Source organism: Haliaeetus leucocephalus, unplaced genomic scaffold (assembly GCF_000737465.1).
Source record: "Haliaeetus leucocephalus isolate CR32 unplaced genomic scaffold, Haliaeetus_leucocephalus-4.0 Scaffold144, whole genome shotgun sequence".
Classification (NCBI taxonomy): Eukaryota; Metazoa; Chordata; class Aves; order Accipitriformes; family Accipitridae; genus Haliaeetus; species Haliaeetus leucocephalus.
In genome coordinates this window covers 2,566,701-2,582,931 of record NW_010972580.1, presented here as the reverse complement: position 1 = coordinate 2,582,931, position 16,231 = coordinate 2,566,701, and the positions used below count along the sequence as shown (strand labels likewise).

General features: G+C 39.4%; 1 protein-coding gene across 3 annotated transcripts in view; it reads right to left on the bottom strand.

Annotated features, from left to right (window-relative positions):
• The window catches only part of CDC27 (cell division cycle 27), a 33,261-nt gene that overhangs the window by 16,718 nt on the left and 312 nt on the right, over nucleotides 1-16,231 (bottom strand). For all 3 annotated transcript variants that reach the window (XM_010561398.1, XM_010561399.1, XM_010561400.1), the window contains exons 2-8: nucleotides 10,079-10,154; nucleotides 6,559-6,706; nucleotides 4,286-4,411; nucleotides 3,184-3,281; nucleotides 2,502-2,656; nucleotides 2,175-2,389; nucleotides 1,382-1,496 (exon numbers count right to left, since the gene is read on the bottom strand). In XM_010561398.1, coding sequence (XP_010559700.1) covers nucleotides 1,382-1,496; nucleotides 2,175-2,389; nucleotides 2,502-2,656; nucleotides 3,184-3,281; nucleotides 4,286-4,411; nucleotides 6,559-6,706; nucleotides 10,079-10,154 — 933 coding nt within the window. The remainder of the gene's footprint in view (nucleotides 1-1,381; nucleotides 1,497-2,174; nucleotides 2,390-2,501; nucleotides 2,657-3,183; nucleotides 3,282-4,285; nucleotides 4,412-6,558; nucleotides 6,707-10,078; nucleotides 10,155-16,231) is intronic.

Sequence of the window (16,231 nt, the reverse complement as noted above, 5' to 3'; positions counted from 1 at the left end):
AAAAGAGTTGGACACCTATAAAACACTAGCATCACTCATGCAACTTCTAGATTTACTAAAAATACAGTGAAAAATCCTCAGGTTTTTTTGTTTTTAGAAAGGAACAAATGGTTCTTCAACTGTCACCAACATTCCACCTCTCATTTATCACTATGGCAACTATGGCAGTTTCTTACAGAGAAACACAGACAATTTTTAGTTTCCTCTACACAAGACTTAGCCGAGTGAAACTGCACCATTCCATCAGTCAGCCCTCCACCGACCACAACAGTATTTTGATTACTCTGGTCTGTAAACTAGAATTCAAGAACTGCTTGCAAGAAAGCAGTAGCTTCAGCTCACTTGAGGCTTCCCGAATTCTTTGAAGCCATCCCTGAAAATATATTAATTAAAAAAAACTTAAAGTGAAAACTCCAAGTTTGGTCTGTCTTCAGACTCCATGTTGCACACTGAAACATTATGAATCCTTCATTGTTTACAATCATTAGTCTTTGTACATTCCTCTCTGATGGCTGGTGGACAGAAGATACAGCACCTTCCTCAGGTTGCCTCTAGCAACACCAGTTAGGCAGTCTGCACATGCCTGTGCATTTTGGGTGGATGAAAAAAGGCTTGTTTTAATGAGAAATAAAAGACTATTGCTTATTATTATAAAAGTTGAGGGGGGGAAAAAAAAAATCTGTTTTGTTAGCCAAAGGAAGTGACACTATAAGCTGAAAATATTTACAACACAGACATCTTTACTTGCGATGTGGTGTATTTTTTTTTTCTTGCTGCCTCGTTTGCTTAGCTGAAAAGGAGATTTTCAAAATTAAAAAAAACAACATTGGGGCTTTAGCAGTTATTTCAGTGTAACAGACTATTCTACAATGGATTTGATTTTAACTAACACTTCAGAAAAGTCTAAAAAGTTTTGTCAGGGAAATACCTGGCCAGTTGCAGTCAAATTAAAAATAAACTGCTCCCTGCACCCCCAACCTCACTAGCCTATAAATATACATAGGCTGGTGAACAACATTTTATTTTGCTGCATTAAATAGTTGTTAGTAAGAGCAGGTTTTTGGTTGGGTTTGGTGGGGTTTTTTGGTTGTTTTTTTTTTTTCCCCACACACACATACTTTGTAGACAAATTACACATAAGTTTAATTCTCACTTAAGTAACCCAAACCATTTCCACAACTAAAGGCGGCTTCAATCAGTTCCACACTCAGACAAATTGTTCTTCAAAACAAATTTTGTAAACGGTGGGTAAGTTGGGTTCTCCCCACTGTCAGCACAATTCAGCTCACATGCTATGTTTTTTGCATTATAGATTCTTCTTTCAAGCACATTGCAATGTCAAACTCATAGAACAGCAATCATATTCCAGAATGCAAGATACCTTCTTTGAAGGTGCTCCTGTGGATGGCACATCAATTACAGAAGAAGAGTTCGTGTAGTTTTGTAAATACGATCCATCTCCAGGGCTTGGGGTTTCTAGTGGCAAAATTCCAAAGCTGAGAATAAAATGAAGAGGAAGGGTCAATGTCTGAATGTTAGACCATAAGAGCTGGCCTGATTCTGCAGTTAAAACAGAGATCCAGATGATCAACTTTATTTCATAACTACTTCATCGATTTATGTTAACCCTCTAATATCTTAGTATCCTCATCTATAAAAGACACTTTAATAGAAAATATTCCTGAAATCGAAAAATACAGAATTTTCTTTGCCTGCCTGCATAACTAAGATACAGACCATCCAAGTGTTAATGGCTTGTAACATTTTAAACGCTGTTTAAATAAGATGGCACACAGGACAGAGCACATATTTACATGCTCTCTAGGAAAGAGCTATTCTTCAAGGAATGCTCTTAAAGAGTTTATTTCAGAGCAGAAACATACTTCTTCAAAGACTTTTCCAGTATGAACACCGTGATAAGCAATATACTGAAGAGTTCCTCTCTTCTAATCAAAAATACCAACTGCTTGTTTAAAAAACAGAAGAGATGAACACTAGGACCAAGAGCAGTTACTGAAGTCATTTAGCTTTTGCACTTGCAGCACTTTTTATAATACACTATCAACATGTCTGTTGAAGTATGCTTTGCAGCACCAGACATCTTTCCTGTTTCAAATCACAAACATTATCAACAGCACAGCTGTAGACAGAAAGTGTCTATCTTGAGGACTTACCTTGGAGTTAGTGGGCTCAAAGCCGCAGGTCCTCCCAGTAAACTCCGCCCAGTTTTTGGTTTATTTTGAGCCTGTTTAGACAATATGACAGTTCCTGACCCAAGAGGGACAGCATCTGGTGAAATTACAGCTGAGTCAATGTAAGACATAGAAGAATCTGTGTTCAAGGAGGAATATTTTGAATTGGAGGATTCTAGGTTGATTCTGTTCAACTCCTGAAAAATGGAAGGCAGCTGTTAGATATTCAGACAGTGTAGTTTCTAATTAGCATTTTTTCAGTTAAGCTGGAAAGACTGCTTTAAATACAATGATTTTAGCACAACTCACAATTGTGTCTTGCGGCGTTTCCATAAGGACAGTCTCAGGCTGTCTATGGGATATATTGTGATTAGATACCAATGTTGTGCAAGTGTTAGGCAGACAGCTGCTGAAGTTCTGTAAAGATGTTAATTTAAATGTTTGGTCAGGGTCTGGTTTTTCACCTGTAAGATTGGAAGGAGATTTTTAAAAGAGTTATTCCTGAGTCTGTATGCTGAATATTCAGTCTGAAACAAGGAGGACAGGGGACAAAGTATTTCAGAAGGGTTGTGTTCTTATTTCATTGATTTAAAACCCCTTACATTAAGGCAGAAGTGTTCTTCCAGTACAAAACCCTGGACAATCAGTTTTATTAAAAAATAGATTTGCTTTTTTAAGTTATTCTCAGAAGCATAGTTTCTAAAGGTCTACTAACTGTAGGTTAGAAACCTTACAGTATTGTTAAATCCAAGAATGTGTAAGTTGTGAAAATGGAAGAAAACAAGACAAAAGCTCCAAACACTGCCAAAGTATTTTAAATGCCTTATTGCTCACAAAACCACTCCCCAAGAATTCTGCTGGCATTTTCCTTACTAATTCTGGACAAGGGGTAAAATAAACCTTGGCCACATGGCAATGGCAAATTGGAAAGCTTGACATAACCAGAAATGTAGAAAACATCTTCACTAGTAAAACAGTTCTGCAGACTTACCTATTTCACATAGCGATTCAAAAGGGGACCAGAGGAAAGGATTTAAACTAAGGCTCTTTTGGTAACATTCTGATCCTTTGGCAAGCCGGTCTGTCTTGCTGCAAAAAGAATGTAACAGTTTCCCTATAAACTTAAGAATAGCACTTTTGTTCGAGATAGCTTTCCAGAAGAGGAGTTGAAAAACAAAAACGTGTTGAGAGTCAAAGCAACATTCCTCATTTTTCAAGCCACAGAGCAATACTGAGTTCTTTTGAAGTTATTTGACATATTTAGACACAGATGAAAGTTCCTTAGACACAGTCCTCAAAAAAAGTTACATAAGCACTAGTATACCTTGAGAATTTTCATTTTAGAAAGATGCTGTTCTTTGCAACAGCTTTTTTTTTTTTTTTTTTTGCAAACAGCAACATGATTGCTAGCCTTCCAGCCGTTTTAAATACCTATGGATAATATTTTTCCATATAAATTAGGGGCTAAACTGAACACTTAAGTATCTGGCTACAAAGATAGCTTCTTCCAAAATAAATTTTTTTGGGAACAGGTATACTAGGGAAGAATCCAAGAACCCACTATTCCTATTCAATTTGTTCACATTTACTGAAACCTTTCTTGTATCTAGGCAAAAGCAAACCACTTAAAATTGTTAAGCTATTCTGACTGGAAATCCTCAAAACTTTCATTTGAAGGTTATAGCTATACATCTGTAAAACAGATATAGAAAAATTAAAATGGCAACACTGAGAAACAGGCCTTGAGAGTTTCTCTCAGGTGAGAAAACAGAACAAACCCAAAGGTATTAAAAAAAAAAAACCCAACCTCTTGGATTGCATGCTTAAGCTGGAAAAGAGGAATTTGTGTTTTCAGTCAGTCAGAAGCTCTGGGTGAAAGACGAACCATTCTTGCATTCCCAGGTTAGATAGTTTCCACAACTATCTACCTGCATCTATCATACTCCAAAATTGTGCAGGCCATATAACCCAGAAACAAGTGTACTCTGTGGTGACTAAAAATGTACCTGACTAAAGTTGGGCTTGGTCAAATAAAAAAAACCCCAAAAAACAAACAACCAAGCTTTATTAACAAAATAAAAAAGCAACATTACCAGTAGACATGTCCCAGTAAGGAGAGTGTAAAGCATGCAGAGTCCCCAAACTCCATAACAATGTCATCATGGCTTTTCTGTTTATTCAACACTCCACCAGATAAGATCTGCTCTCCTTCTGCAAGCCTTTTTAAAAAACAAGAGGTTTAAAGGGGTTACAAGGCTCACAGTATTGGTAGTCCAGTGTTTTCACCCTGCTGCAAACAAAAACAGAAATCCACTGTCAGTGTTCACAAGTTTCAAACCGCATACAAACTAGTTCCTGCAAATGAATTTTAAATAATTGATGGATTCCTCTAGCAACATGAAGGTATGCAGTACTCTGAAGCTGAACATCTCTACTGGGAGGGAAGAAAAACAAAACAAACACAAAACCCCACACCACTCCAAAACCGAGACACATAATACAACATGACTTTTCCAGAAGGGACTAATCTTAGAATACTAAGCGAAGGACAAGAAAGTCTTCTAGACACTTCATTTTTGAAAGTACTTTAGGTAGTAACAAGCTAAGACAACACTTAGTTTGGCTTTGTTTCCCAACTAAGAAATACAATCTATAAGGCTCCACACACTTCATTAACATCCAATACTGGGATATGGCACAGACTTTGGGTTTTAATGCCTTGCTTTCTTGTAAGAGTGGCCCCAAAGGGGAACAAAGGCTCAGTTTGCATCTACTACACCTGCAGCGAGCAGTACCACTCACATGGAATGGGCCACTCACTATTAGGCCTTAAAATTACTTTATACAACTTCTGGGGATGGGAGGCATTCTTCCGGCATTTGAGACCGACACCTGCACAAACAAATCATCTCTTCTTGCCTCCACTTGAAATTATACTTATAGGTAGATGCTTCTATCAGTATAGACCATTCCCACAAGAACATAAGGTAGATCTGTATAAATGAGCTCATATAACTGTAACAGCAAAAACAGTTAAATTTAACAAATTCTAAAGAATACGTTTAAGAAATCCCACCTATTTAACTGAAATCAGTTCAGAAGCTGATGTATTATATGCACACACCAGAGTTTGTAAAAGCAAAGGATGGAACGATCAGCTTCAAATTTATTCCACTGGGACCTTTCCAAGTAGAGCATTAACATGATTTCCCTTTCAACAGGAGATGCAAAGAAACCTGAATCATAATAGCTCCAAAAGTGTTAAAAGAGTGTCAAAAGAAACAACAAGCTAAGACATCTTTGCTACTCTAAAGATGTCAAAGGACTCGCCTATTAAAGAGAGTATTGAAGACTAAGGAGCTTCCCCTGCTGCCTCTGGAAAGACCTGCATTTTGGTTACACGTTGTGAGCAGGATCACAAATCCTGCAAAACAATCACATCATACTGTGTGAAACACCAAACATCACATTACCTGTTCTAAAGAAATTAAACTTTCTTTTTGTCATTGAAAGAGGGCCACTCAAAAAAAAAAACCAAACAACCAAGCCAAAAAAGCCACAACACACAACCACAAGCTGTTTTGTCAGAGAGACATATAAGCTTCTGTAAAGAAACCCCACAGTATTTAAAGTTTTTTGAATGAAAGTTTTTGCCTTTCTTGGTGCCTCATCATCTCCATTCTCAACTGCAACCAGACATTGTCTCCTACATGTGAGCTGAAGGGTCTACATAGAAATGAAATACCCTCATCAACAAACTCTCAGGGCATTAGGGCCTGTAGCTTGAGCAATTTCATTATATACTCTTGCTGTTAGACTCCAGAAAACCAGCAAGGTACCTTGACACTACTATGTCCCTGTCAAGGTTAATTTTGATGTTGAATACAGCATTCTTGGATGTGAATTCAAGGTGTGTTTGTTGTGGGTTTCAAAAACAGATTTCTGTCTGCCATCTTTTCTCTTACCCACCCAGTTAGTAGTAACTGGGTGAGAGGAGCAAGCTTACTGTTTTAGGGAAATGACCTATCCATTAAATACATACCGGAAACACTTAGTGAAATAAGCAAAGTATCAGAGAAACACAAAACTAAACCAAACACTTCCCAGAGTGGTCTCCTTGAGCCATCTCAGCAATCAGTGTTTTCTCCCCCTACACAGCTTGACAACTCCTTTGTAAGTTATTCAATACCTTTTAGAGGTTTCTGCAGTAGGGTCCATATCTGAAAGCAAAATTAATTGAACTTATAATAATCTTTAGAGCTGAAGGACCAATGAATTTCTAGTTTATGCAATATGACAGCTTTCAAAGAGAAATCCAACAAAAAAATGCATTTGTAACCCTGGACAAAACAAAGGATTTACTTACTTGCTGAGGTCAACACAACATTTTGCAAGCAGGTATTTACATTGTGGGGTAGTACAGCTGTGTCCCTTTAGGAGCCTGTATGCTTTATAGGCCTTTCCTGAGCGGTAGTAACACGTCGCCAGTAAAAACAGTGCTTCTTCCGAATGTACTAAAAAAATAATAATAAAAAAAATCATCAGTTGGTTGCTTACCATTTTGATACAAGGAATTTGGGGGCAGGGAGTAAAAGCCAGCTAGGAACAAGATACAAGGAAACAAGTATTGGTATTGGACAAATTCATTACCGAATGAAGTGCATTTCTTTATTCATCAGCATATAACAAATTTCCGTATGCCATCTTCTTGTATAGTCAGACCAGCTCTTAACATCTACTGTTGTAAGAGAACTTTGATCCTTCTGGCTACCCAATCTAAATAAGTGATTAGCCAGCTTGTTATTAAAATAACAGCAAGACAAGCAAAGCAGTCATTCCTAGTACAACAGAACTACTTTAACAACTCGTTGGCCACACAAAGACTTGGCTCAGAGTATTATCACACCTGCTAGTAACACTTTGCATTAGCTTAAGCAGTGCATAAACACTGGCACAACAATGGCTGTGAGGAAGTACAAGAACTTTCAGAAGGAAGATATATTTCAGCCTAAGTAGCCTAATTAACAGTTTTAATCCTAATTTCAAGTGGTCTTTTCCTGTTTGCAATTTTCCTTCTGTTACTTTTCTAAAGCACTTGATGCTGTATCTTCACGTGACTTAGTGGAGCAGATTTGCCGATTTTAATGACTATTAAAGTCGGTCAATTACCAGTGACCTCTACCCCAACATTAAGCCTTGTCCTTTTTGCTGCCTACACTCATTATTTCATTGGGAATATGGCTTAAGATTACCATTCCGATCGTTTATTTATTTTATGTTAAGAAGTAGCAATAGGTACAAGCTCTCCTACAAATCCTCTTCCCAAACTGAGTTCTCAGCTATTTCTAAATTTTGAATGAAGGAGTCAAACTTCAGGCAAAATCGTCTCTATCTAAACAGAGAACAAGAGCAATCAGGACAGAAACATTTATCTATGGCAGAAACTGGAGGTCTTTAGATTTGATGCCTGCTTCAATACTTCTTCCACCACAGAGATGAATTATGCACTGCACCAGGAACGTTCTATTCAAAAAGCTGGACTTGGCATCCAGATTTAAGACTGAGGTCAGACTTGCTGATTTTACTTGTGATTACAGCATAAAGGACAGAGCGCTAACCCCTGAAGTAACTTTAAAACCTTACAGCTGAAACTTTAAAATGCCAGAGAAGGAGCTTTTGTGAGGCAACGGTGAGCATTGCCATGCTGTGGTGTTAATTCAAGCACTAAGCTACGATTGTGTGAAATACCTGTATGACTTCATTTTAACTCCATTTTCTGGGTTTTAAGCAAAAAGAGGGAGATAACCAGATACACTCAGATTATGTACAGCCATGGTATCTTACCCTATTCTTCACACTTCCCCAAATGTTACACTCAAATCACCCTTAGGCAATGATGTATTTTAAATCACAGAAAGGCTGCCTATAAAGGCAAGCAACCAAAATCTCCAAGTAATTAAGAAACGCACATTACTTTATACTTTTCAGAACACACCACCATGCAAATGGAATTCAGCATTAAAATAAACAATTCTGATGTTTGTTCATCTACCTATATGGAACTCTTCAGAAAAATCAATACAAGCATTGTACTAAAACCTTTTTGGGCAACGTGCTCAAATCCTTTGCTACACTGAAAACTGACTATTTTGAGTTTGTGTCATCACTCAGACAGTGACAATGGAAACTAAGACCCAAAGAGAGGACATTTTATTAGCCTTATCCTAAAAACACCACAAGATCTTTCTGAAAATTAAAGTTAAATCAATTCTTTATCCACTAATTTAACACACTTTGAGAGTTCTGGGAAACTACCAAGCCACAGATGTCCTCACAAGAACAGCAATTGCAGGTAGAGTTAAAAGAAGTTCTTCTCAGGGTAAAATCACTACTGCCAGTATGGAGTCACTGTATTGAAGTTCAGCAGCTTCTACTCTGCAGTATAACTACTTATTTTAACCAGAAGCCAGATGTTTTGTTAGCAGTTAATTGCTTGAACCAAGTGACAGCATGCATGCTGTTCTCTCTCAGCACTGTTGGTCACTGAAAAAAGCTGTTTGAAGTACTCTTGCAGAGTATTATTCTGCAAAGATAGTGTCAGTATCAAGTCACATATTTTTCTCTTGGCTGCTGCAAAAAGTGGATTCTCTTTGTTTCTACATCCTTGGCAATTACCTTCAATCTAGCATCTCCCTGCATCTCACGATGTGCTGTGTTCAGGGAAGGTATGTCATCCCTAAAACACTATTTTCTTTATGCACACCTAGATTATAAGGTTTCCTAATACTCTACACAGCACTTCTCATTTAACCACCAGGTGGAAGACCCCAGATTTCATGAGTAACCTTGACATGAGGGGGAAAAAAAAAAAAAAGAAAAAAAGTCTTTATTTCTTTATTTATCAAACATTAGGTTTGTGCTTTCATTGTTAAGAACTGCATTGTGGGCATGTCAGGCAAAACATTGAAAGCAAAGCATTTCATTACAAAACACAGAGCATGAAACAGGTTATACAGTTTAATTCACATTATAAGCTTAAGTTGTTTAGCATGAGAAATTCTATTATGCTTATATTTTACCTTAAGGGTTGGGTTGGTTTTTTTATATTAGTGATTAGGAGACAATACCTTTCAAAATAGAGACAAAAAGCTTAACACCAGTATCAAAGAGAAAAAAAGTAGAGAAGAACAAAAAGCTTATCTGAGGTCATGGAGGAAAGGTTAAGGAAGAAGAGGGACTAGAACACAAGAAAGAAGCGGTCTTTGAAGGACCCAGGAAAAGTACGGATTTGTGTTACTGCTGCCTGCTCAGTATCCAAGACATCCTAGATCTGACAGCATTACAATGAAGTAATTAACAAAAATTCAACAGGAGATACCTATTCCATATGTTCTGATTCTCATTGTCTCAATTTCACTATGCTATCCTCTCATCAGCACAAAATTACCTCTTTCAGCTAACACACCAATCAACATAACTGAACAGCATTATTAGCAAAGACAGCTTTCAATATCAAGACAATTTGTAGAATTTGTGTACTGCATCTATCCTCAAGTGCCCTTGGAAGACATGCAATGCTTAAGGTTATTAAAAAAAACCCGCTCTCTCCCATTTGATACCATACAACAGATCACTGTAAACATTTTATTTAAACACACAACTCCGAGTTTAATTCTTTTTAAGGAGGTTTTACTGTAAAGTAACATTGCTGCTGTTACATGATTTGATTTTCCCACCTAATTGCAAGGCATTCTTCCGCCTTCCCCAAGCAGAAAGTTGAACTTCATTATCACAACAACAGGAGTCAAACAAAGCAGGACCAGAGGCTCAAAAATCCTAAATCAAAATTGAAAGAAGCATCAACTTTGTATTTGCAAAGTACATACCTTCTGCATATAATCTTTCTGCAAGGAACACTGCATCGCGGTAAGCATAGTGGTTAAGTGCTTGCCATATAGCAGCCTGTAAGACAAGAAAATAATCTAAATTTAGAGAGAACCTTTAAAAATGCAAAACTCATTAGCCTTTACTGTCAAAAGGCAAAGTTCAATTTTGTTTTTCTGGAGTCCTAAGAAGAATGGAGAAGGATAAACACACAGGCCAAGTTTTAGTTGTTTCAACTATCAGTAAAGAGATTTAAAAAAAAAAACCAAAACAACAAATTTAGCACTGAAGTCATGAACCAATCTAAGAACATTGCTCACTAGATACCATACACAACCATCTATAAACCTCAGCCAACATGCACCGAAATAACAGTGAGTACTTCCACTTATTACTGAGTTTTAGCCTGATGCATAACTGAGCATGAATTATTGCAAACCACCACCGAACAGTAAGACATTAAGTAAAGGCAAGAACAAAAACCACCCCTCAATGGGTTACCAGAGTATTCCATTTTGCTCTTAGCTGGGTCCAAGGAGGGGCAGGGGAGGTGGGAAAAATCTAGAGTGCCCAACCCATTTTACTGGCATTATGCATAAACCCATTCAAACTATCTCCTCTTGAGACATGCCAAACCAAAAACTAACAGGACTAGAAATCATGTCAGTGTCTGAGGTTGTCAGTATAAGACTGCCGTTGATTGTGTTAGGTATACAGCATTTTCCTTGAAAAGATATCAGCGTTCCCTTAAGAACCAAGATGAACGCAATCCACCACTTTTGTTGCGGTGTATTGTTTGGGTCTTTGCTCATCAGCCACCTCTTTACTGCCACTAATTAGAATTGCAAGGTATCACACAAGAATGAATGCAATGCAAATGAGATGGACAAATTGATATATACAGACATATATGAAGGCAATAATCAACTTCTACATTTTGCTCATATACTCATACTTGGTCAAAACCAGCTACCTACTTAAGGGTACTATCTTCTTTTTTCACAAACACCAAGCTCAAGAGTTTGGGACTGTCAATATTTGTGCACTCTAAAGATGGCACTAGTCCAGTGAAACACAAATCAAACATACATACAGGTGTACAAACCGTGTACACCATTAAAGTAGCTGTCATAATTACTCGCATTGCTGTCGCCATTAGCTGAACTATAAGCAAGAGCTGTCCAGCAAAAGAATAGGGCTGGGGTACGCAGGTTTCACAACAAACACTACTCGGGCAATTTTCTTCAGATCAGATTAAAAGCCTTCTGTTATCTGTAAAAGAGGGGTGGGATGTGAAAAGTAATTCCTTTTAAGATCTAGTCAGCCTTTCCTCCCCACCTACTACAAGTGGTGGTGTGCACACTTATCAGGGTTTGTGTTCTGAGGTTAGCAGGGTTGGTATCAGGACTGCAGTTCCTTCCCATCTAGCAGCCTTGCTCAAGTTCCAAAACAGTTTCCCATAAACAACCATTCTGCAGTAGTTTTGTTATTAATGATCCAAACAAGATCTGAACTTATGAACTTAACGTACTGTGGTCTAGTATTTCTCCAATATTCATCAGCAACCAATGACAAACAGAATTAGCTTCTGATACCTATCAGGCACTCCGAGACCAAAAGAAATCTTCCAGAGCTAAAGGAATAGTGCCCTGTAATGCTATTCCCAGTAGGAAAGGCAAGCGCCAATTTAATCTAAAAAAATTCAAACATTACATAGAGTTACATGTACCATATGCTACTCCTTCCAACACAAACTTGACAAACACAGGGTGTGAAAAATGTGCGAGTTCTCTTCACGGGAAGCCTACACAGCCTTCATGAACAGTACACACCAGAGTTTCCAATTACTATATAGAATATTATACATAAAAATCTATACAGAGGTACTATTTTCTTCTACCAGTAGGTCCCAACAATATACTTAAAAAGCCAACAGGTACTTTTAAGCTTGTGTGAAAGTATTTAAAAATTAATTCTCTCAGTTTGATTATTATAATACAGACACCTTATTATTTCTCTCTGGCTGTATTCCACACTTAGATAACTTCAGCCACAGAGTCTGCCTGAAGTGATTACTCCCTTTTACCTTGAAAAGCTCCAAGGCTGTATATTGTTCTGCGCGCCACAGACAGCACGGTAGAAAAAGCACGAGACAGAAGGAGGGTGTTAAAATTTTTCACACTATACCCAAGTTAGAGCAGCCTAAGGTCTCCTTTTCCTATTGCTCTCAAAAGCAGCTCTTCATTTACCAAGTCACCAGTGACATTTACATGAATCTATCCAAGTTGTGCCATCTTCAGGTTAAAAATACTGTCTTTACAGGGATGTAATTCAGCATGCTTACAAAACAAAGGTATGGGGGGGAGGGGGGGGGGGGGGGTGGGGGGGTGAAATCAATTTCATTTGACTTCTCAAACAGGAACAAGTTGCCAGAAACAATCTTGCCAAAGGCTAAGAGGCGACACAAGTGATTTTTGGCTATATCACAGCCATATTATAAAAGTTACACTACATACTGGCTCAAAGAACAATCGTTGCTGAGCAGAGTCCCAGTGAGGGCAAGAAGTCAGCTGGTAGTATCCCCGTTACATAATAATTATCATTTTGCAACCCCAAAAGTCCAAGTTGGACTCATGCCTTCAACAGACAAATGCTGAAGACTGAATCCTCGCACACACTCTCCTAAAAGAGCAGGAAAAGGAAAGGAAGGTGGCAGGGAATCAGCCATACCTATGCAGTAACAATTTTCTATTGGAATAGATGTCTGAACTACAACTGTATCTCAAACTACTGAAAATTTCTCATGCACCTTTTAAGGAAGCAAATTTTGGACGGGAACATCAATCTCTTTATAGATTAATAATTTAGTTTGTTCTAGCAGAAGTTCAATGCATCTACACAGCCTTAGCGGCACATGACAGTTGCTAAACCGCACCAGAAAAGTGGTCTGAAGCAAAAAACTTTGGGGGCGTTTATCCAGTAAAAACTATTTAATCCCAAAAGACTTCAGAGCAGGACAACACACCACAACCACAAATACAATCCAAATGCAGTCTTAATTTCCTTCTTGTGGTAGTTATCGAATTTTACATGGAACCTGTCAACAGAAACCCAAAGAAGCAGCCTGGTCAAGAGCATGCAAAGCAGTTGAGATACTTTGGTTGCAATGTCTGTTCTCAGGGCTACAAACATGGACAGCAGGGAAGCTTGAAGTGTTTCAAAGTTTTATTTAAGCACGCTTGCAGACCAGATAAACCTCCAGGTCCTAGTCACTCGTTTTAAATACATATTAATTTGCAAATACAAAGTGAACAGGGAATTCCAAAACTACCACACCAGCCACAGCTCTGCAGCAAAGCTTCCTCAGAGAGGAGAGCAAGAAAATAAAAGCAGATTCAGACAGGTCTATCTTCTACCCAGAAAACCTGTGCATTGTCCAAGTGTCACTTCATATCTAAGCCAGAGAGCTCTTAAAAGGTAGGTGTTCTCTTCTGACAGTTATATAGCCTTGGAAATGATTTTCAAAGCTTTATAGCCTATTGACATACTAAACAGTTTCTATCATGATTTAAGACTTCTTCAGGGTGGGCAGAGGGGAGGAGTTTTCTGTGACAAGCTGTGCTGCATTTACTAGTTATGCAAACTCTGCCCATTAAATAGGCCGACATTGGTATCGCATGTTTTCAGCCATGACAGTAGCCTTGGAGTTCAAGCACCATTCAAGTAGGTCACAGAAGATGATCACCTTTAACAGCTAATTTCCAAGGAAAGTGTTCTTTTCCAAGATGTTTTTCAGAAATATTTGGAAGGCAGCCAGCCTGCTTCTCAGCACATGGGATACAAGGCTTTATGTTTGAGCTGAAGAATTTTAAAATTGACCACATCAGGAAGTACAGTAGAGGCCCGTTGTGTATGTAAACTCTGGCACTTTTGTTCATCTTAAGGAATTTTAAAAGTTAGTAAAAATCTAACCAGTGAATAGGATGCCTTTTGGGACATTAATTTCATGTAATTAAAACCCAACATTTATAAGGCAACGTACACCCAGAGACACTGTTCTTTATCTATCATGCTTTGTATATCACAAATGCAAAGATGACAGTTTTTTTTCCTGGAATGCTAAGCCCTGTAGACATCTGAAAGGTTGAGAGAACACAGACAAATAGACAGGAAAAAAATCTCTGCAATGACAAAAATGAGAAGTAGTGTAAGCTTTTCCAACCATATCGTTAAAAAAATAATCAGAAAAACAGAGCTAAGTACATGGACGCCAGCTAAAATGGGAATTCAGAAAAGCAATCAACTTCACCCAGATGCGTACTGCAAAATGGAGACCACTCACTGGACGCATTACACTAGTGAGAAAACAAGCATGAGCTGGTTTGGAAAGGTCCTGTAGTACAGCAGTCCAATCTCTACACCACTGCTCATAACCATGGCACAAAGAGGACTACAGCTACAACAGCAGATCCAGGCAGAACTCCAGCGTTGACCTCGTTTTGGATGGTGCACTGGTGGCTTGCTTACCATTAAAAGCAACAATATGACCAAGGCCACAACAAATAACAAATCCTGAACTTACCAGTGTTGCTGTAAGCAAGGAATAGCAGCAAAGCTAACAGCAGCAGAACCACTGATAAAGGAATTATTTGGCATTTGAAAGCAGGCAGAATCTAACTAGATATATTCAATGTAGCAAAGCCTCATGAAAACATCCAAGCTGATTAGAGCTTCAGAATGGAGAATGACATTAGAGAGGTCTCTACGTTTCTGAAAAAGGAAAACAAGGCCGCACATTTCTATCAGGGAACTCTCAGAATAGCAAATATTTTCCACTTGATTAGTCTAATTAGCACAGCACCGGAAACATTAAATATTGTTTCCTGCCATTCACTCTGCAATGCATTCTTGCTTCCTTTTCTATTGTAATCCCATGTTTTCTTAGAATACCCAACTGGTGCAAAAGACCAGTCCAGCTCCAAGGGTAACAGCAATGGCATAAGTACGACCACTGCAGAAAAGGGACCGGGTGGCCAAAAGCATTTCCAGCACCACATTGACCCTTGCTCTCAGACTGGACGAGCAGAACAGTGGCATCAAGGATACAAACCCCTGGTCTACAAGAGCACCACCACTGTCACCATCTTGCACAGACAGGGTCAAGCCAGCATGGTGGTCTTCCATGGTAGAAGTCTTTCTTCCCCTCCCACCTTTTCATTAAAAGGAGAGAAGAGAGCCAAAAGCAAGAATTTTCACTATGTTCGTTACAGAACACAATCATGTAGTGCCATGACACTTACAGCAAGAGGTTCCTAGCATAACTAGAAAAATCCCCACTCTGCTAAAAAGCTAAAAAAAAAAAAAAAAAAAAAAAAGGAACATGAATAAGAAGACTCATTAATGAAGATTATAGAATAGTTGGAGTAACGGGCATAGAGGAAAGGTGGAAAGAAGAAGCAACTCTTAATTCTGTGAATCGTGCCTTTTGGATGGGAAGACCGAGAACAAGAGCAGGAAGCCCACCAGGATAACTACAGTGAGACTAAAATACGGTAGAAAAACAAAATTTACGTTATTTTCTCTCCTAGGGCCCCCATCAGTCTGAAGGTACTAATGCCTTGGGAAGGAGGAACGTCCTTCATTTGCAGGACACGTACAGACCCGAGCACGCCGTGAGCGTTTAAAAATGAAACAGCAGCAAATGCAGAAAGGTAAGCGAGATGAAGAGAGAGGTATCAACAGGTCTCCCAGGGGATCTACGGGGGGGAGCCGAAAGGGCCTTTTCTGGAAGCCGACTCAGCTGCGGTGCAGCGGGAGACCCATACCTCCTGCGGGGGAAGCCGGCTGCCCCCCGGGCGGGGGCCCGAAAGAGGCAAAAGGGCGAGGGCAGCTCGTCCCAGAGGCGCAGAGGATGGAGAGGGGAGGCACGAAGGAGCGAGGAAGCCCTGAAGCCCCACGGGCTCCCAAGCCCAGAGGGCGGAGGAGAACGGCCCGAGCGCCCTGCGGGCCGGGCCCGTTCCCACCGGCGGAGGGGGCACCCGGGGCCCGCAGCCCCACACACACCCCGGGAGCGGCCCGAGCGGAGCAGGGCGCCCCCCCCCCACCCGCCACAGAGAGAAGGCCCGGCGGCGGGGAGGCCTTCCCCGGGGAGCGGG